This window comes from Nerophis ophidion, linkage group LG22, assembly GCF_033978795.1.
Source record: "Nerophis ophidion isolate RoL-2023_Sa linkage group LG22, RoL_Noph_v1.0, whole genome shotgun sequence".
NCBI lineage: Eukaryota > Metazoa > Chordata > Actinopteri > Syngnathiformes > Syngnathidae > Nerophis > Nerophis ophidion.
The window spans coordinates 33,517,484-33,540,394 of NC_084632.1; the positions used below are offsets into that span (position 1 = coordinate 33,517,484).

The window sequence follows — 22,911 nt, forward strand, 5'->3', positions numbered from 1 at the left end:
TTGTGGAGGGGGTCCGGTCCGATGACCATGGATGAAGCACTGGCTGTCCAGAGTCGAGACCCAGGATGGACCGCTCGTCGGGACCCAGGATGGACCGCTCGCCTGTATCGGTTGGGGACATCTCTACGCTGCTGATCCGCCTCCGCTTGAGGACGGGACTCTCGCTGCTGTCTTGGATCCGCTTGAACTGAACTCTCGCGGCTGTGTTGGAGCCACTATAGATTGAACTTTCACAGTATCATGTTAGACCCGCTCGACATCCATTGCTTTCGGTCCCCTAGAGGGGGGGGGGGGGTTGCCCACATCTGAGGTCCTCTCCAAGGTTTCTCATAGTCAGCATTGTCACTGGCGTCCCACTGGATGTGAATTCTCCCTGCCCACTGGGTGTGAGTTTTCCTTGCCCTTTTGTGGGTTCTTCCGAGGATGTTGTAGTCGTAATGATTTGTGCAGTCCTTTGAGACATTTGTGATTTGGGGCTATATAAATAAACATTGATTGATTGATTGATTGATTGAAAGTATTTCAATGGTTGAAATCTGCGCTTTTGTGTTTTATATTAAGAGTATCTAGGTCAAACCAGCTCAGACCAGGATCAAAACAGAGTGACGGTCTGTCACTTCATTTCTGTTTGTGCTTCCTTGTTTTGTATTGACTTACTATCATTGCTCTTATTCGGTTTCCATTTCCTGCGCTGTGTTTTTTCCCCAGACCTGCTGTTGATTGGCTGCCGGTCCACCCCGGCTGCCAATCAGCATGTTTCTATTAATGCTCGAGGATCACTTTATGTTTAGAACTTTACATGCATAACTGCTTCCTTCTCTGTTTTGAGTGAATTAAAATCATCTTACCTGAGATATATATCCATCCATCCATCCATTTACTACCGCTTATTCCCCTTTGGGGTCGTGGGGGTCGCTGGTGCTTATCTCAGCTACAATCAGGCGAAAGGCAGTGTACACCCTGGACAAGTCGCCACCTCATCGCAGGGCCAACACAGATAGACAGACAACATTCACACTCACATTCACACACTAGGGCCAATTTAGTGTTGCCAATCAACCTATCCCCAGGTGCATGTCTTTGGAAGTGGGAGGAAGCCGGAGTACCCGGAGGGAACCCACGCATTCACGGGAAGGACATGCAAACTCCACACAGAAAGATCCCGAGCCCGGGATTGAACCCTGACTACTCAGGACCTTCGTATTGTGAGGCAGACGCACTAACCCCTCTGCCACCATGAGGCCCTGAGATATATATATACACACACATACATACAGTCTGGCCCCCGGCCAAATGGTTTTAACCCAATGTGGCCCCCAGGTAAAAGAAATGGGGAGCCCTGGTCTAGTGACTGCTCTGCGGTGCTGTGTTAATTGTGTACTAAGTGTGTTGAAATGTTTTAGTCTAGTGTTTTTGTGATTTTGAGCCGGCGCCATTGTATACTGTCATGTTTGTATATCTGACTTGTGAGTCAGTGATTCAGCATCGTACTGTATTTTTGTAAATCTGACTAGTGGGTCAGTGCCTCCCCAACCTCAAACCTCCACTGCATGTCACTGATTCCTAACCTTTTTGACCACAAGTCCCAACTTTTCCACTACTAACAAACTTAGGGCCCACTTAAATATTAACACTGAACTAGTAATGTTACTCTTTCATTATATGGATGAACAATATTTAATCATATTAAATAACGATATCCAACCTACTTACAGTTTACAACCTTGTCAAATTAAATGAAAAGCACGTGTTATTCACAACGATTATTATTTATACAAGACATTAAACCTTAGCCTTTGGAAAAATAGATACTAACCTAATAAGCATAAGAAGCAGCTCATAAATAACTGAGGAAAAAACATTTACCGTATTTTACTACAAGGCTTACTTAAAATCCTTTAATTTTCTCAAAAATGAACAGTGCGCCTTATGACCCGGTGTGCCTAATGTATGGCATAATTGTGTGTGTGTTTACCAACCTCGAAGCTATTATAGTTGATACATGGAATAATGATAAGTGTGACCAGTCACACATAAGACATACGCCAGTAAACAACATGAAATATAGAACATTATGTGGGGTTTTGCTTCACAATATTATGCAAAACTAACTTTTCTTACCTTCTGTGTAGTTTATGTCGGCACCGTAGTCTGTAAACTTTTTCTTTTGGTCTACCTTCTCGTTATGAGGCATTCATCTTTCTAATCAAGTTAAAGTTAAAGTACCCATGATTGTCACACACACACTAGGTGTGGCAAAATTAGTCTCTGTATTTGACCCATCACCCTTGATTAACCCCTGGGAGGTGAGAGAGCAGTGAGCAGCATCGGTGGCCGCGCCCAGGAATAATTTTTGGTTATTTAATCCACAATTACAACCCTTGATGCTGAGTGTCAAGCAAGGAGGTAATGGATCCCATTTTTATAGTCTTTGGTATGACTCGATGGGCTTCACGGTGGCAGAGGGGTTAGTGCGTCTGCCTCACAATACGAAGGTCCTGCAGTCCTGGGTTCAAATCCAGGCTCGGGATCTTTCTGTGTGGAGTTTGCATGTTCTCCCCGTGAATGCGTGGGTTCCCTCCGAGTACTCCGGCTTCCTCCCACTTCCAAAGACATGCACCTGGGGATAGGTTGATTGGCAACACTAAATTGGCCCTAGTGTGTGAATGTGAGCATGAATGTTGTCTGTCTATCTGTGTCGGCCCTGCGATGAGGTGGCGACTTGTCCAGGGTGTACCCCGCCTTCCACCCAATTGTAGCTGAGATGGGCGCCAGCACCCCCCTCGACCCCGAAAGGGAATAAGCGGTAGAAAATGGATGGATGGTATGACTCGTTGGGGTTTGAACTAATATAAAGTAGCGTAAAGTTGTTACTTATATCCCTCAGTAGATTAGCTATCAAAGCATTACAAACTGTAGTGGGTTTACATAATTCACCCACGGAACTTTAGTTATCAGAGGGTTCCAGTCGGACGGTTTTTCACGGGACACGTTGTTGGATTATTAAGCCACGGATGAGGAGATGCTGCTCTGTTATTGATTTAAGTAAAGTCTGAATGGCATCAAAACAATTAGCTCCATCTTTTGAAACTCCTTCCACGCCCGTCCTTGCACGCTACACGGCTACAACAAAGGTGAGTCACGTAGGTAAAACCACCCACAATCAATCAATCAATTAATGTTTATTTATATAGCCCCAAATCACAAATGTCTCAAAGGACTGCACAAATCATTACGACTACAACATCCTCGGAAGAACCCACAAAAGGGCAAGGAAAACTCACACCCAGTGGGCAGGGAGAATTCACATCCAGTGGGACGCCAGTGACAATGCTGACTATGAGAAACCTTGGAGAGGACCTCAGATGTGGGCAGCCCCCCACACCCCCCCCTCTAGGGGGGTGGGGTTGCCCACAAAACTGCGCATCCTAAAGAGATGCTCAGAAAGCTACTTGAAAATGGTCTGGAAAACATCATCTATACAACACTTTCACCAAAGAACCACCATCACATTTTATGTAGCGGGATAGTGTTTTAAATTTTGCAAAAATTAAAATCATAATATGACCCCTTTAATGCGCCTTATAATCCAGTGCGCCTTTTGTATGGAAAAAAAAAATACCTGAATAGACCCGTTCATTGGCTGTGCGTAATCAGGTGCGCCCTACGTTACGAAAAATTTGGTACTTTGTGCATATACACTAAATTAATAATACAAATATTTCTTGATAAAACTGTCAAGAAAATTAAAGTGCAAATGAAAATACAGGTTCACCACTTTAGTCGTAATTTTTGTGTTAAGAAACTTATCTATGACTGTACTCTGGCCCCAGACGTCTTCTCTTTGTTTGAGATAGTCTTTACTGCCACAAGTGGTGTAAATGTTTATTACAACTGAATACCGCTGAAGCTGGTAATTGCCCAAAGCTGAGAAACAGTTTGATTTTGAGTGCACATTGTAAAATTAAGGTTGTAATGGCTTGTTATAATTGCAGGTCAGACAAGAAGATTTATTGCGAGGAGTCTGGAAAGACGAATGGAAATATGCCAACATCAGCTGTACCTCCCCCCATACCCATGTCTCCCATTGTTGAGAAGATGGAGGGGCTGAAGTCTATTCGCAACCGTAGCAACAGTCTTCGTTTTGGACGGCTGGCCTTCTACAGACACCTGGAGAAAGTGGGAACCATGCGCTGCTTTTGGGAACTAAAACACATTGAGTTGGAAGGAGGCAATCAACAGGTAAATCCCATTAAAAAAAAAAAAAAGTAATCCATAATGACTTTATGAGAAGCTGGTGTCTTATAAATGCAAGGTCATTTGTCCTGATCCTACATTTACAGGGGAGGCCGAAGGCTTGCTATTTTGGCACTGCACCTGTTGGCGCAAACCACCCTAGTAGGAATGTGAGAGGCTCACTAGAGGGTGGTGTTGGATTTGTTATATGTTTGTATTGCCACTTGAAACACACATAAACACAGACCGAAGTACCTGGCAGTGAGTCAAGGGCATAAGCCAGATGGGATTCATAGGTGGGAGGGAGGGTCTGTGAGCTTGGACTGGTGCTATCCAAACAAATCAAATGTGACACGGTGTCATGTCTTTTGAACCACCGGCACAATTATTTTTTGATCAATAATAGTCATTGATAATTATTTTAGTGTTCACGTGAGACGTGTATAAATGCCGACTCAACACCAAGCATGAAGAGAACGTTGTTGTAAGCTTGACCATTTACTTTTGACCTTTCTTCATAGACAAAATTGTGAAAAACTGAAAAGAATAAAGAGACACAGACAGACTTTTTGCCTCTGTGCATAATTGTCCACTATGACATACAAAATGTAACTGTAATGTACCAAAATGTCCAGCAGAGGGAGACTCCCGATGCCTGAATGACTTGAACACGTCAACAATTCTATTCAACATATCTGCACTATTACACATTTTTTATGGTGTCTGACATGTTGCTAACTTGTTGAATACAACTTACAGCATTGCTTCTTCGCTGCTTTGTCCATCCATCCATCCATCCATCATCTTCCGCTTATCCGAGGTCGGGTCGCGGGGGCAGCAGCCTAAGCAGGGAAGCCCAGACTTCCCTATCTCCAGCCACTTCGTCTAGCTCTTCCCGGGGGATCCCGAGGCGTTCCCAGGCCAGCCGGGAGACGTAGTCTTCCCAACGTGTCCTGGGTCTTCCCCGTGGCCTCCTACCAGCTGGACGTGCCCTAAACACATCCCTAGGGAGGCGTTTGGGTGGCATCCTGACCAGATGCCCGAACCACTTCATCTGGCTCCTCTCGATGTGGAGGAGCAGCGGCTTTACGTTGAGCTCCTCCCGGATGGCAGAGCTTCTCACCCTATCTCTAAGGGAGAGCCCCGCCACACGGCGGAGGAAACTCATTTCGGCCGCTTGTACCCGTGATCTTATCCTTTCGATCATGACCCAAAGCTCATGACCATAGGTGAGGATGGGAACGTAGATCAACCGGTAAATTGAGAGCTTTGCCTTCCGGCTCAGCTCCTTCTTCACCACAACGGATCGATACAACATCCGCATTACTGAAGACGCCGCACCGATCCGCCTGTCGATCTCACGATCCACTCTTCCCCCACTCGTGAACAAGACTCCTAGGTACTTGAACTCCTCCACTTGGGGCAGGGTCTCCTCCCCAACCCGGAGATGGCACTCCACCCTTTTCCGGGCGAGAACCATGGACTCGAACTTGGAGGTGCTGATTCTCATTCCGGTCGCTTCACACTCGGCTGCGAACCGATCCAGTGAGAGCTGAAGATCCCGGCCAGATGAAGCCATCAGGACTACATCATCTGCAAAAAGCAGAGACCTAATCCCGTGGCCACCAAACCGGATCCCCTCAATGCCTTGACTGCGCCTAGAAATTCTGTCCATAAAAGTTATGAACAGAATCGGTGACAAAGGGCAACCTTGGCGGAGTCCAACCCTCACTGGAAACGTGTCCGACTTACTGCCAGCAATGCTTTGTGTAGGATGGCAACATAAACTACTACAGAAGACCGCAACATGTACGACTTGCTTTCGAACGAATACCGGTGTTGTACCGAAATCTGTTACCCATCGGAATGTGTAACTCCAGGGGGCGATGTTCCCATGGCGTTCGTTTGATGGTTAAACGACAAAGACAAAGAGGAGGAGGAGAAGAACGCTTGCATAAATGGCGTAAACTATCCTTAATGCTGAAACGTCAGTTGTCAGAATTTCAGCATTAATAAATTACAAATATTCAGGAAATCAATGACTTGCTTTCATTATAGTATGAGTCCATTGTATCAGCTGTTGATTCTCTCTCACACACATACATTTTCCAATATAGATAAGGCTACACATGCACATGCGGTCGTTCAATCAATCAATCAATGTTTACTTATATAGCCCTAAATCACTAGTGTCTCAAAGGGCTGCACAAACCACTACGACATCCTCGGTAGGCCCACATAAGGGCAAAGAAAACTCACACCCAGTGGGACGTCGGTGACAATGATGACTATGAGAACCTTGGAGAGGAGGAAAGCAATGGATGTCGAGCGGGTCTAACATGATACTGTGAAAGTTCAATCCATAATGGATCCAACACAGTCGCAAGAGTCCAGTTCAAAGCGGATCCACCACAGCAGCGAGAGTCCCGTTCACAGCGGAGCCAGCAGGAAAACATCCCAAGCGGAGGCGGATCAGCAGCGCAGAGATGTCCCCAGCCGATACACAGGCGAGCAGTACATCGCCACCGGATTGGATCGGACCGGACCCCCTCCACAAGGGAGAGTGGGACATAGGGGAAAAAGAAAAGAAACGGCAGATCAACTGGTCGAAAAAGGGAGTCTATTTAAAGGCTAGGGTATACAAATGAGTTTTAAGGTGAGACTTAAATGCTTCAATGGTTGTTCTGTTTGTTATGGCTGTATGTTCCCTATTCTTAAGCCAGGCACCTCAATTACAATTTCCTGCCCTTTTTACACACCCCCTCCCTTCATCTCCATACACTTTTTTTCATTTTGACCCACATAATCAGGACGCACTAGGCTTACATTTTCCGATAAGCCCGTCGTCGTTTTGCCCAGCCAACTAGGCGTAAGCTTATGGCATTTCACACTATTGACAGGAGGTGGCGCCGTACTAAGGTACTTGAAACTTTTGGCTTCATCCAGTTTGAAGCCCACCTTCCAACATATTTTCCCTTGCAACATTTGTTTAACACTGAAAGAAGCCAATTGATATTGACATACTGATATTGATTTATATCAATAAATATCCATCCATCCATCATCTTCCGCTTATCCGAGGTCAGGTCGCGGGTGCAGCAGCCTAAGCAGGGAAGCCCAGACTTCCCTCTCCCCAGCCACTTCGTCTAGCTCTTCCCGGGGGATCCCGAGGCGTTCCCAGGCCAGCCGGGAGACATAGTCTTCCCAACGTGTCCTGGGTCTTCCCCGTGGCCTCCTACCAGCTGGACGTGCCCTAAACACATCCCTAGGGAGGCGTTCGGGTGGCATCCTGACCAGATGCCCAAACCACCTCATCTGGCTCCTCTCGATGTGAAGGAGCAGCGGCTTTACTTTGAGTTCCTCCCGGATGGCAGAGCTTCTCACCCTATCTCTAAGGGAGAGCCCCGCCACACGGCGGAGGAAACTCATTTCGGCCGCTTGTACCCGTGATCTTATCCTTTCGGTCATGACCCAAAGCTCATGACCATAGGTGAGGATGGGAACGTAGATCGACCGGTAAATTGAGAGCTTTGCCTTCCGGCTCAGCTCCTTCTTCACCACAACGGATCGATACAACGTCCGCATTACTGAAGACGCCGCACCGATCCGACTGTCGATCTCACGATCCACTCTTCCCCCACTCGTGAACAAGACTCCTAGGTACTTGAACTCCTCCAATTGGGGCAGGGTCTCCTCCCCAACCCGGAGATGGCACTCCACCCTTTTCCGGGCGAGAACCATGGACTCGGACTTGGAGGTGCTGATTCTCATTCCGGTTGCTTCACACTCTGCTGCGAACCGATCCAGTGAGAGCTGAAGATCCCGGCCAGATGAAACCATCAGGACTACATCATCTGCAAAAAGCAGAGACCTAATTTTTTTAATCAATTTACATATTGATTTACATCAGGGGCGTCGCCAGACATATTTCACTGGGGCACGTGCCCCACTGTTGATCATCAGTGCCCCAGTAAAAATTTCACCAAAAAAAATAAAAAACGCTTCAGAGTTTTAAGTCTACACAACATAGACAACAGCGCACATACTACTTAGTATGGTAATTGATTGCTACTGTATTCACTCCACCAATGAGCACATGGCTAATTAATATGGTAATTTATTCACGTGTGGATCGAGACTTCTGTTGAGAGAGAGAGGGAGAGAAAGAGATAGAGAGAGGATGCAATCACTGCGTGAGGTAGGTGACGTTAGCCAACAACAATTTGTTAATTACATTATTTTGATTTCGATTTGACTCAAACTGTAACTCCTAGACGGATTTAAGAAAGTTAATCGCCCGCAGCAGAGAAGAAGCAAGGAATGAGAGATGTAAGTGAAGTCCTAGCTAGCTAGGCAACATCATTGTCTTAAGTTGATGCTAAGTTAGCTAGCGTTATTCCTTGTATCAAGACAAACATATTCATTTGCTGTACGAGCTGTCGGGGGAATTTCCAATGAACATGAAACATAATGTTGGTTATTGTCTGCTGGTTCTGCACCAATGATGATTTGGAGTAAGCATGTGTGAGTTGAGTGCTTCTCAAATGGTTTATCTTCAGGAAGGAAAACATTTTTCCATATCATCAAGTCGTGAGTCAAATTTTTAAAACAGGTTTATTTCACAGAAAAATAGCACAGTAGACTTGTCTTGTTAATCGGTGTGACTTTGACTAAAATAATCTTGTTTTGTCACCAGAAAAATGGCTACAGCTAAAGCATCTGGTTTTGTTTCCAGCAAAAATAGTAACATTTCTGTATTTTTTTTCAGAAAGATGGGTGAAAATACCTGTTTTTATTGCCCCATTTAGATTTAAAAAAAATATATTTCTACGTCTGTCCTGAGTCCTCCTCCAACTTGTTAGTCGGTTTGCCTTTTGCTAAAATACTCACTAATAGTCACTAGAAAAATGGCTAAAAATATCTGGTTTTGTTGCCACAATTTAATTTTTTTCTCCCTAAACTTTTTTTTTTTTTTCATGCACACATCTGACTTCACTGAAAATGACACACAATCCACTTTTATGTCACGACCCAGCAGTTGGGAACCGCTGGTCAACCGTATAACAGTTACTGTAATATTTCCATGTCTGTCCAGAGTGATTGACCACTTTGCAAAAATGAAAAGGAGACGTTACAGTTTACTTCTCAGAAAATGATACCCTGAACAGACACACAACAGTCGTTCATTTATTCTAATACTGTGGCTTTATTGTTTTGTGTATATTTTATAGTTTTGCGTATCTGAAATCGAATTCGCCACATTGCCATAAATGGAATTTAGATAATATAAAAGAACCCAGAGATGTAGGGGTGCTTTATTTTTTGTTTTACTTTTGTAGATGTTAAATTTGCAGATGATTACTGCAATAAATATTTCAATAAGATTCATTGCTCTTCCTTTTTTGCTTTTACCAGTAGCAGTTTAGAAGTCTGGAGTAAAAAAGTGCACACATTAGTTAATTTCAGGTGCTTAATCAAAGATCCATACAACATAATCTGATATGATTTCATAGTTTAAAGCACTATTTATGTATTTTTTATGATAAATAAGTGCTAAAAAATGTTTTTGCTTGCGCGCTTTGCACGCTCACATGAAGTATTTGTGCCCCAGGTGTGCCCCAGAACAGTATTAGGTCTAGTGACGCCCCTGATTTACATTGAACTGATACATTTGACCAAATGCATTAATTTCAGAACCAGTGCGAGCAGTGCGGGCGATGATACCACAGCTTGTGTGTGGGAAACCCCAAGGAGGAGGGATATAGTTGTGATGCATGCCAGGAACATACCATGTTAATTTCTGTATTAGAAAATAAGTTATGATTGTATGTTGCATTTGAATTCCAAAATGTATTTGAGGTGCGTGGCTTAAGAATAGGGAACATACAGTAAGGTCTCGAAATCTGACCGCCAAGTCACGGCTTATCGGAAAATGGAACCTTAGTGTGTCCTGATTCTCTGGGTCCAAATGAGAAAAAGTGTATGGAGATGAAGGGAGGGTGTGTGTAAAAAGGGCAGGAAATAGTAATTGAGGTGCCTGGCTTAAGAATAGGGAACATACAGCCATAACAAACAGAACAACCACATGTGCATGTGTAGCCTTATCTATATTGGAAAATGTATGTGCGTGAGAGAGAATCAACAGCTGATACAATGGACTCATACTATAATGAGTGTAAGTCATTGATTTCAAGAATATGTGTAATTTATTCATTCTGAAATTCTGACAACTGACGTTTTAGCATTAAGGATTGTTTACGCCTTTTACGCCAGCGTTCTTCCTCTCCTCCTCTTTGGCCTTGCCGTTTAACCATCAAACAAACGCTATGGGAACAGCGCCCCTGGAGTTACAAATAAACAGATTTCGGTACAACACTGGAAGTCACCTAACAAGAAGTAAATTAGCGGAAGTGACATTATCTAACTGCTGTTTACCGATTATAGCATTCCAGAAATAAAAATAACTTTAGCTCCAAATTAAAGCATTGCAGTTGGATTCATATAAACATTTAAGACAGGCTTGTGCAATTATTTTGACTCGGGGGGCCAAATTTAGAGAAAAAAAAGGTATCTGCGGGCGGGTATATCTATCTATCTATCTATCTATCTATCTATCTATCTATCTATCTATCTATCTATCTATCTATCTATCTATCTATCTATCTATCTATCTATATATACATATATATATATATATATAGACACTGTATATACATATATATATATATATATAGACACTGTATATACATATATATATACACTGTATATACATATATATACAGTTATATACATATATATATACATATACATATATATATATATATATATATATATATATATATATATATATATATATATATATATATATATATACATACAGTACCGTATTTCCTTGAATTGCCGCCGGGCATATAGTATGCACCTGCCTTAAATTACTGCCGGGTCAAACTCGCTTCGCAAAATAATTAACGCATGCTTAGTATTACCGCTGGGTCAAACTCGTGACGTCACGCGAGACGCTTCTCCTGTCCATCCATCCATCCATCCATCCATCCATCCATCCATCCATCCATCCATCCATCCATCCATCCATCCATCCATCCATCCATCCATCCATCCATCCATCCATCCATCCATCCAACCATCCATCCATCCATCCATCCATCCATCCATCCATCCATCTTCTTCTGCTTATCCGAGATCGGGTCGCGGGGGCAGCAGCTTAAGCAGGGAATCCCAGACTTCCCTCTCCCCAGCCACTTCGTCTAGCTCTTCCCGGGGGATCCCGAGGCGTTCCCAGGCCAGCCGGGAGACATAGTCTTCCCAACGTGTCCTGGGTCTTCCCCGTGGCCTCCTACCGGTTGGACGTGCCCTAAACACCTCCCTCGGGAGGCGTTCGGGTGGCATCCTGACCAGATGCCCGAACCACCTCATCTGGCTCCTCTCGATGTGGAGGAGCAGCGGCTTTACTTTGAGTTCCTCCCGGATGACAGAGCTTCTCACCCTATCTCTAAGGGAGAGCCCCGCCACCCGGCGGAGGAAACTCATTTCGGCCGCTTGTATCCGTGATCTTATCCCTTCGGTCATTACCCAAAGCTCATGACCATAGGTGAGGATGGGAACGTAGATCGACCGGTAAATTGAGAGCTTTGCCTTCCGGCTCAGCTCCTTCTTCACCACAACAGATCGGTACAACGTCCGCATTACTGAAGACGCCGCACCGATCCGCCTGTCGATCTCACGATCCACTCTTCCCCCACTCGTGAACAAGACTCCTAGGTACTTGAACTCCTCCACTTGGGGCAGGGTCTCCTCCCCAACCCGGAGATGGCACTCCACCCTTTTCCGGGAGAGAACCATGGACTCGGATTTGGAGGTGCTGATTCTCATTCCGGCCGATTCACACTCGGCTGCGAACCGATCCAGTGAGAGCTGAAGATCCCGGCCAGATGAAGCCAACAGGACCACATCGTCTGCAAAAAGCAGAGACCCAATCCCGCGACCACCAAACCGGAACCCCTCAATGCCTTGACTGCGCCTAGAAATTCTGTCCATAAAAGTTATGAACAGAATCGGTGACAAAGGGCAACCTTGGCGGAGTCCAACCCTCACTGGAAACGTGTCCGACTTACTGCCAGCAATGTGGACCAAGCTCTGACACTGATCATACAGGGAGCGGACTGCCACAATAAGACAGTCCGATTCCCCATACTCTCTGAGCACTCCCCACAGGACTTCCCGAGGGACACGGTTTAACTATGAATTGCTTAAAAATCAGCAAAATTATTTGCAGTATAAACACATTTAGTCATGCACTCATTCAGTGGGGAAGTTGTGTAACTGTAGTCCTCATAGCCTGTTGAATTAGCCAAAGCGAAGCATGAGATCCATAAGAATGCACTGTACACATTCACAAATATTGGTTTGCAGAACACAGTAGTTTGAGGAACCTCACTTGTTCCTTTCAGATGCAATTATTGTTGCACAACTTCTATTTTTGCTGCTCCTGCTCTACAGAGGAGCTCTTAAGCCATTCAGACATTTTGCTGACAATGAGTTCAATCTACAGTACATGTGGCACAAACAATTATTTGCATGCAATTTACCAAGTTATACTTGTGCAATGCCCTTCAAAGTTGTCATTAACCAGGAAAGGAGAGCTAGAAATACTGACTGGTAAATATAATTTGAAGCGTGCATGCGAACATCAACTGCTGTGTCTGAAGTTAAAGGATAGCCGGCATCTGATTCACACTGACACCCTGAACTCAACACCACCTGTCCCATTCCCGTCCCAGAGACAGCGTGTTTTCCTTTTAGGTCCAGGAGTGGGAGGCAGTGAGGAAGTTGGCCAGAGTGTGAGTGGGTGGTTAGGTGGGTGGGTGTCTTTAACAGCATAGACCCCTGTTCTTTTCCAAAATTTGCAAGCAAGACACTTGGAATACATGCTTAGCTAGAATCCTTCTATTTTCTCATTGAGGTCTATATCGTTGCCCGATGTCTACGAGTTGTTATTGACTGCCAGAGACTCTATCAGGACAGACAGCTGAGATGCTTAAATAAAACTCACGGTCCAAGCAGGACGGCAAAGCAATGAAGAACTCCCTGAGAGATAAAGATTTATGGATATTAGGGTGTGTGTGGCTTGTGGTCATTTTTTTGTGGCTGCGGCTGTGGACATTTTCCAGCAAAAAGCGGTGGACCACGCCTCCAGGGATTCAGGTAAAACAGACACCTCAAATCGGAAATTAAAGTTGACTACAAACATGAATAATTAAGGATTTAGTGCATTAATTATGATGCGCTGTTGGTCTCAACTGGTCTTAAACTTGTCTGAAGGCCTGCAATACGAACTCCTGTCCATATCTCACCTTGAGAAGCATTTAGAAAGCCAATTTTTTTTACGAATCACCGTACAATTAAAACTGTATACAGACTGTATGTATCATAAGCAACATATGTTACCTCAGGAAAAAACACAGAAGCTATATCATCCTTACAAGCCTGTTTCGCAGGTTTCCCTGCTCTTTAGGGGAGTTCCTGAAGAACCTGCGAAACAGGCTTGTAGGGATGAAATAGCCTATGTGTTTTTTCCTGACCCTACATATTTACCGCTCCACCCCGTTATTGAGCACTGTTTAACGGATACATCACAGTAACCTCAACTATAATAAGCAACATAGACATTTGAAACTTTTAAACATATTCTAAGCCACAGAGTTGAGCCCCTCTACTTTCCGCCTCAATTTGGAGAATTTTGTGACCGGCGACTGATGTTAAGTGGCCGTGTAGTGGAGAAAGAAGGTGGACAAGTAAAAACTAAGAGATCTGAAAAGTTACAAAATTTCCTTCATTTTTATTGCATAAGCTAAAGAGAATAAGCGGTAGAAAATGGATGGATGGAAGCTAAAGAGTGGAAAATATGTTGTTAAATTACATGTATAATACCAGCTGTGACGTCTAGATTCTGTCACCTAGCACTACACCCCCTCCTGCGAAAAAATGCATATGTGCCATTTGTGTTACACTGAATGTTGAATATACAGTAAGCCAGTTTAGAATGTTAGATTAGATCAGATTAGATAGTACTTTATTTATTCCGTCAGGAGAGTTCCTTCAGGAAAATTACAATTTTCAGCACAATCCCATTCAAGATCAGACAGACATTACAGGGAGACAGAACAGGATCGCTGACGGGTCTGCCGGCTTCCAGCGCCCCTTACAAAAAATATGGGGGGGGGAAGAAAAAAATAGAAGATTAAAATAAAATAAAAAAATAAAAAATCGGTCTTAGCCTAGGCCCTGGAGTGGGAGTGGAATGTTGACATAATTCAGCAGTGAAGGTGTTTCATCCTGAGAATCGTCCTATTACAGAATGCACAAAATTAATATAAATGTAAACTTTTGCAGTTAACCTTGGCCTTTTTCTCTCAAATGTTGTAAAATCTGTGTTGGAAAGCACTTATTTTTTGCCGAAGTAATCCAACCACTTCAAGATGCTGATCAGCAGGCGTGTGCACAGATAGGCATGTGCACACATTTTTTTATTTTTTATTTTTTTGCATTCATTTTAAGCAGTTGTCTCAAACATGCGGCCCACGGGCCAATTGCGGCCCCTGAGAAGATATTTTGCAGCCCCCACCTTAAATGAGTTTTACTGTATTTTCTTGACCATAAAATGCACCGGATTATAAGGCTCACTGCTGATGAATGGTCTATTTTCTATCAGTTTTCACATATAAGGCGCACCAGATTATAGGGTGCATTAAAGGAGTCATATTATTATTATTATTTTTTAAATTGAAAACACTTCCCTGTGTTCTACATAACATGTAATGGTGGTTCTTTGGTCAAAATGTTGAATAGATTATTTTTTACAGATCATTTTCAAGCCGCTTTCTGACAGTCACTTCAGGATGCGCAGTTTTCTGGGCGGTCTTATTTACTGGCAGCGTCTTCTCCCTGTCATCTTTATTGTAGTGGTATATATATATATATATATATATATATATATATATATATATATATATATATATTCAAAATGACCCATGGGGGTGTTAAAAGCTGTTTTCCACTCGTCACCTTCTCTAATACGTACGAGGTGGTATGCATTGCACAGGTTTTGATTTGGTGAAAATTAGAGATCCCTGTAATTGATCAAAGGCAGAGGTGAGCAAAGGTAGGGGATATTTATTTCTGATGTTAATGTTGTTCAGGCCACGATAATCAATACAGGGATATAAGAACTTGTCTTTCTTTTCTACAAAGAAAAATCCTGCATTGACAGGGGAAGAAGATTGACGGATTAAGCCCACTGACAGAGACCCGCTTAAATATTTCTCCATCGCTTCCCTCTCCGGGCGTGACAAATTGTACAAACGGCTCGAGGGCGATGTTGCGCCAGGGAGGAGCTCAATGGCGCAATCATATGGGCGGTGAGGAGATACAGTTAAGGCTTTATCCTTACTGAATACCTCTGCTACGTCGTGATAACATGTGGGGATGTTCAACAGGTCGGGAATTTCAAGAGGATCAGAGGGACCATCCTTAACTGACACCAGGTCAGAGCGAAGGCAATTAATGTGACACTTTTCACTCCAACCTGTAATTTTTCCATGTGACCAGTCAATGTTGGGGTTGTGCAAACTCAACCAAGGATGTCCTAAAACGAGTGGTGTGTGAGGAGAAGAGATTATCTTAAAGGCCTACTGAAACCCACTATACCCACCACGCAGTCTGATAGTTCATACATCAATGATGAAATATTAAACATTTTTAATTTCTTCTTTCATTTCTGTCATATCTTATATCCATCCACCGATCATTTCTTTCCATTCTTCTTTCATTTCTTCTTAAAATTCATGGAGTATTTTTTGTAGTACCCCTTCTTGATTCCCATCATGTCCTGTGCCCAGTCTCAAAACTTGTTCCCAGTTGTGTCCTGTGTCAGCTGACACCGAAAGTTTCGGGATTTCAATCAATCAATCAATCAATGTTTACTTATATAGCCCTAAATCACTAGTGTCTCAAAGGGCTGCACAAACCACTACGACATCCTCGGTAGGCCCACATAAGGGCAAGGAAAACTCACACCCAGTGGGACGTCGGTGACAATGTTGACTATGAGAACCTTGGAGAGGAGGAAAGCAATGGATGTCGAGCGGGTCTAACATGATACTGTGAAAGTTCAATCCATAATGGATCCAACACAGTCGCGAGAGTCCAGTCCAAAGCGGATCCAACACAGCAGCGAGAGTCCCGTTCATAGCGGAGCCAGCAGGAAACCATCCCAAGCGGAGGCGGATCAGCAGCGCAGAGATGTCCCCAGCCGATACACAGGCAAGCAGTACATGGCCACCGGATCGGACCGGACCCCCTCCACAAGGGAGAGTGGGACATAGAAGAAAAAGAAAAGAAAAGGCAGATCAACCGGTCTAAAAAGGGAGTCTATTTAAAGGCTAGAGTATACAAATGAGTTTTAAGGTGAGACTTAAATGCTTCTACTGATTTCAGTCTTTCCTTTAGCTTTTGGCATCGCGGAAGGTCGATGACGTCAGTGCCTCTTATGTCTTAAACGACAGTTGCTTTAGCGACTTGCTGCACTTTTAACTTGTTTGTTTCAACAAATTTGTACCTTGCGCCAATCACATACCAATTTGAGGTGTCAGCCTATCAACTTATATCACTCTGCGATGTTGGAAGCACTTTAAAACAGCTGTAAACTCGCCGTAGCTTTTGGTTGCCAGAAATTTGCTGCGAATTGCGGTAAGGCGCCGATGGCTTTAGGCTAACGCCTCTTCCAACTTGCCTTATTTCAGCGTATCAGTGCCTCTCAACTGACCAAAATCAGGTCGAAGATGCCAGGTGACTCTCCTCTGGTTGTGATCGCAAATCAGTGGTCAAAATCTTCAGACTTAACAAAAACTCCGGTAGCAGAAGCGGAGCCTTTTTCTTTGCGTCTTTTCTCATTAATAGGAAGTGGCGTTTTTGAGTGAATAATGACAGATTATATGATTATTTACTTAAAGTCATATTCGGGCCACTTTATAATGAATATGTCGGCATATATTTGTAAAAAAAGAAAAGAAAAAAAATCCATCCATCCATCCATCCATCCATCCATCTTCTTCCGCTTAGCCGAGGTCGGGTCGCGGGGGCAACAGCCTAAGCAGGGAAACCCAGACTTCCCTTTCCCCAGCCACTTTGTCTAGCTCTTCCCGGGGGATCCCGAGGCATTCCCAGGCCAGCCGGGAGACATAGTCTTCCCAACGTGTCCTGGGTCTTCCCTGTGGCCTCCTACCGGTTGGACGTGCCCTAAACACCTCCCTAGGGACCAGATGCCCGAACCACCTCATCTGGCTCCTCTCGATGTGAAGGAGCAGCGGCGTTACTTTGAGTTCCTCCCGGATAGCAGAGCTTCTCACCCTATCTCTAAGGGAGAGCCCCGCCACACGGCGGAGGAAACTCATTTCGGCCGCTTGTACCCGTGATCTTATCCTTTCGGTCATGACCCAAAGCTCATGACCACAGGTGAGGATGGGAACGTAGATCGACCGGTAAATTGAGAACTTTGCCTTCCGGCTCAGCTCCTTCTTCACCACAACGGATCGGTACAACGTCCGCATTACGGAAGACGCCGCACCGATCCGCCTGTCGATCTCACGATCCACTCTTCCCTCACTCGTGAACAAGACTCCTAGGTACTTGAACTCCTCCACTTGGGGCAGGGTCTCCTCCCCAACCCGGAGATGGCACTCCACCCTTTTCCGGGCGAGAACCATGGACTCGGACTTGGAGGTGCTGATTCTCATTCCGGTCGCTTCACACTCGGCTGCAAACCGATCCAGTAAGAGCTGAAGATCCCGGTCAGATGAAGCCATCAGGACCACATCATCTGCAAAAAGCAGAGACCTAATCCTGCGGTCACCAAACCGGAACCCCTCAACGCCTTGACCTAGAAATTCTGTCCATAAAAGTTATGAACAGAATCGGTGACAAAGGACAGCCTTGGCGGAGTCCAACTCTCCCTGGAAATGTGTTCGACTTGCCAAATTTATTGTGTTTTATAAAAAAACTGATATCTCTTAGGATTACCATTCTTACTGTACTTTTGTTTTTATTCCTCCAGCCTACAGCCCGTTTTTGAGGAATTTCAGAGAGACACGCAAGAGACATTATTACATTATGGATTTTAAGTGTGTTTTAACTGGATTTGGATTTATTTTGTTTGAACCTGTTAATAAATATACTAAAAATGCAACATGTACATATACAGTAATTGAGTCATAGATCCGCATTGCCGGCAGTAAGTGGAACACATTTCCAGTGAGGGTTGGACTCCGCCAAGGCTGTCCTTTGTCACCGATTCTGTTCATAACTTTTATGGACAGAATTTCTAGGCGCAGTCAAGGCGTTGAGGGGTTCCGGTTTGGTGAACGCAGGATTAGGTCTCTGCTTTTTGCAGATGATGTGGTCCTGATGGCTTCATCTGACCGGGATCTTCAGCGCTCGCTGGATCGGTTTGCAGCCGAGTGTGAAGCGACCGGAATGAGAATCAGCACCTCCATGTCCGAGTCCATGGTTCTCGCCCGGAAAAGGGTGGAGCGCCATCTCCGGGTTGGGGAGGAGCCCCTGCCCCAAGTGGAGGAGTTCAAGTACCTAGGAGTCTTGTTCACGAGTGAGGGAAGAGTGGATCGTGAGATCGACAGGCGGATCGGTGCGGCGTCTTCAGTAATGCGGACGTTGTACCGATCCGTTGTGGTGAAGAAGGAGCTGAGCCGGAAGGCAAAGCTCTCAATTTACCGGTCGATCTACGTTCCCATCCTCACCTATGGTCATGAGCTTTGGGTCATGACCGAAAGGATAAGATCACGGGTACAAGCGGCCGAAATGAGTTTCCTCCGCCGTGTGGCGGAGCTCTCCCTTAGAGATAGGGTGAGAAGCTCTGTCATCCGGGAGGAACTCAAAGTAAAGCCGCTGCTCCTTCACATTGAGAGGAGCCAGATGAGGTGGTTCGGGCATCTGGTCAGGATGCCACCCGAACGCCTCCCTAGGGAGGTGTTTAGGGCACGTCCAACCGGTAGGAGGCCACGGGGAAGACCCAGGACACGTTGGGAAGACTATGTCTCTCGGCTGGCCTGGGAACGCCTCGGGATCCCCCGGGAAGAGCTAGACGAAGTGGCTGGGGAAAGGGGAAGTCTGGGTTTCCCTGCTTAGGCTGTTGCCCCCGCGACCCGACCTCGGATGAGCGGAAGAAGATGGATGGATGGATGGAGTCACAGATCGTTCCATTTATATAACACAGTGAAAATGGGCATATTTCAGACGTCGTTGCAATTGGTGATAGATCACGATTAATCCTATGTACAAGATAATGAATCAGTATTTGTTTAAATACATTTGACAGTCCTAAATATAAATCAGGGGTGTAAAGAATACATGTATACCTACTAACATGGTATGTGTATTTCTAGTCTTGTCATATTCTCCCAGGCAGAAGGGCGACACGGCAGTGCAGCTGGATCAAAAAAGACGTTGGAGATGCTTTACTGAACAAAAAGTTGCTCATTTACAAGCGAGCGTCATTATACAGGACTACAGTACCTGGAGGGGGCCAAGTTAAAAAATGTGTCTCTCCTAACTTGGAAAAGCCAAACCATCAGTTATATATTCCTCCTTCCTCTCTCTCTGTGTGTGTGCTAAGTCAGGTGAGCACATCCTGACCATAAAAGGAGATGTCTGTGTGTAAGCGTCTGGAAAACAACTGCTTTAACACTAAAACTATCAGGATTTTTCTGCCTACCTAGAAGTACCAGAGATGGGCCATTTGACCCGGCGGCTTTTACCGAATACACTAATCACTCATTTTGTTATGGTAATGAGGCTGTTAGGGGCCGTGTGTGGGGTGAAGGGTGAGGGGGTCACACCTTACAGTGGTAACAGCCAAGACAAACAGGGACAGACAGCTTCTTCCCAAGGGCTGTCAGCCTCCAAAATCACCACAGGTAAATAGCAACTTGCATGAAGATATCAGCAGCAAAGACAGATAGCACAGTTTGGCGGACAGTGTGTCACAGTTTTTCTCCATTGGTTTGGCTCATTTCTTGAAACTGAGATGTCATTGTCAAAACATGGACAAATCCCAAAACTAATTTGCAGTTCCTCACAACAGAATGGCATTTATCATTGCTTTCATCAAATTTCAAATGCTTTTGTACATGTCTCAATCATTTAGTACATCCTTGCAAATGGCTATGTACAAGTATCCTACAGTTAACACAATCAGCTTACATTTAGTACCTCAATACTAAAAGCTTACCTTGGGGTCCCCTTCCCCACACAGGCTCAAGCGACTCTGTGACTCAAGTGACTGCTGTGAGCTGCTAACAGCCACATTTCCACAACAAAAGGAGTGTCCGCAGGGGGTCCAAAGGGTCAAATGACCCTCTTGTGGGTCTTTTAGGTAAAAAGGTCAATTGACCCCTCCGTGGGTCTTTTAGGTAAAAAGGTCAATTGACCCCTCCGTGGTAGTTTTAGTGTTAAGTCATAATTTGAATGCTGGCGTTGAGGTAGACAGGTAGTCTCTTCTCAAGGATAGGGCTATCTCTTTTGCATTCCAAAGTCCCAATTGGGCCTCTTTCCTACGAGAAGTGATCCAATCCCCATGCAAATGTCAAATTAAGGGGCCTTATCTTATTATGTGCTCGAACTGAAACACCAATATTTAATTAAACTTGGTGGTTTGCTTTCTCCATTATGAATATGAACATTCACCGCATGCAAAACATAATATGAGTTAATTAATTAACTTAGCATGAAACGAGAGCAACTGTACCAAAATGAAGGCTCTGTACCGATTTCCCACTCGGTTTCAAGGGAGTGACAGGAAGTGAACGTTTGGTGTTGTGATTCACTTCCACAAGTCGGTGGATTATGACCAAAATTGAACTATGTTTAATTTGTATTTGAATGTTTTACTAATGCATTTCCATGCTCCATTTTAAAAATATAACACACAGTCACATACACGTGCACACACAAAGGTGCATGCACACACACAGAGACACGCACACATGCGCGCGCACACACGTTGCCGGCGCCGTGCACTCAGCTCCTTTTATAGGAATGTTTTAGTTTCCACCCTTAGCGTTGTATAAGTGAGTTGCATGATAATTATGACGGGGACTGAACTGTGTTGATACAGACTGTCATCAGCCAATAGTGACACAAGTACCTGTAAACAGATATTATCAAACCATGTGCAGCTACAGAGATAATAATGTGTGGTTTATTTTCCAATACCATGTACTTTGTATCGTTCCAGTATTGTTGACTCTTGGGCAAATCACCCGGGTCAACAAAACCTACTTCCGGTGTTGGAGAATCAGGACACTATTGTAGTCCTACTATGCAGAGGTGGGTAGTAACGCGCTACATTTACTCCGTTACATTTACTTGAGTAACTTTTGGGATAAATTGTACTTCTATGAGTAGTTTTTATGCAACTTACTTTTACTTTTACTTGAGTATATTTATAGAGAAGAAATGCTACTTTTACTCCGTTCCATTTATCTACATTCAGCTCGCTACTCGCTACTTTTTTTTTTTTATCGATCTATTAATGTTTGTTTTGGTTAATGACAGAGCTTCAAAGTACAATCTACACATGCCTGCGTTTCACCAATCACATGCAGTCACTGGTGACGTTGGACCAATCAAACAGAGCCAGGCGGTCACATGACCCGACTTAAACAAGTTAAAAAACGTATTCGTGTGTTACCATTTAGTGGTCAATTGTACGGAATATGTACTGTACTGTGCAATCTACTTATAAAAGTTTCAATCAATCAATCAAAAGTGTAAAGGAAAAATGACACTTTTTATTTCAACCGTACTTCCCGTCATAAGCCTAAAGACTGATCGCACAGTTCCTGTCTTCACAATAAAAGTGCCGCTCCATCGCGCCTGCGCTAACAAAATAAGAGTCTCCGAAAGCCAGCGCAAACAAGCTAGCAAGCCACGGAGTTTGCCGCCAATGTATTTCTTGTAAAGTGTATAAAAACGAATATGGAAGCTGGACAAATAAGATGCCAAAAACCAACGACTTTCATGTGGTATTAGACAGAAAGGAGGAACTTTTATTCTCCTCCATTTGAAAACGTGAACGTCTGATTCCAATCAATGCAAGTCATCAGAATCAGGTAATACACCAACTTATATTCTTGTCTTCATGAAAGATAGGAATCTATATGTGAAACATGCATGTTTATTCATTAAAACACCTTCAATATGTGAGCAAAAACGGCAAAATAAATAAATGTAGATTATATATATATATATATATATATATATATATATATATATATATATATATATATATATATATATATATATATATATATATATATATGATATGTATGTGTATATATATATATATATATATATATATATATATATATATATATATATATATGATATGCATGTGTATAAATGATTTGTGTGTGTATGTATATGTATATATGAGGTGGATCACCTCGACTTGGTCATTTACTAAGTAATTGATAAACGTTGAAAAACTTATTGGGGTGTTACCATTTAGTGGTCAATTGTACGGAATATGTACTGTACTGGGCAATCTACTAATACATGTTTTAATCAATCAATCAATCAATCAAT

The 22,911-nt window shown here is 43.8% G+C and overlaps 1 protein-coding gene across 3 annotated transcripts in view; it reads left to right on the forward strand.

Annotated features, from left to right (window-relative positions):
- The window catches only part of mylk4b (myosin light chain kinase family, member 4b), a 103,813-nt gene that overhangs the window by 21,194 nt on the left and 59,708 nt on the right, over positions 1-22,911 (forward strand). For 2 of the 3 annotated variants that reach the window (XM_061883745.1, XM_061883746.1), the window contains exon 2: positions 3,996-4,242. In XM_061883745.1, the coding sequence (XP_061739729.1) occupies positions 3,996-4,242 (247 nt within the window). Of the gene's footprint in view, positions 1-3,995; positions 4,243-13,144; positions 13,459-22,911 lie in introns of those variants that run through there. The other variant, XM_061883747.1, reaches the window with a different exon arrangement.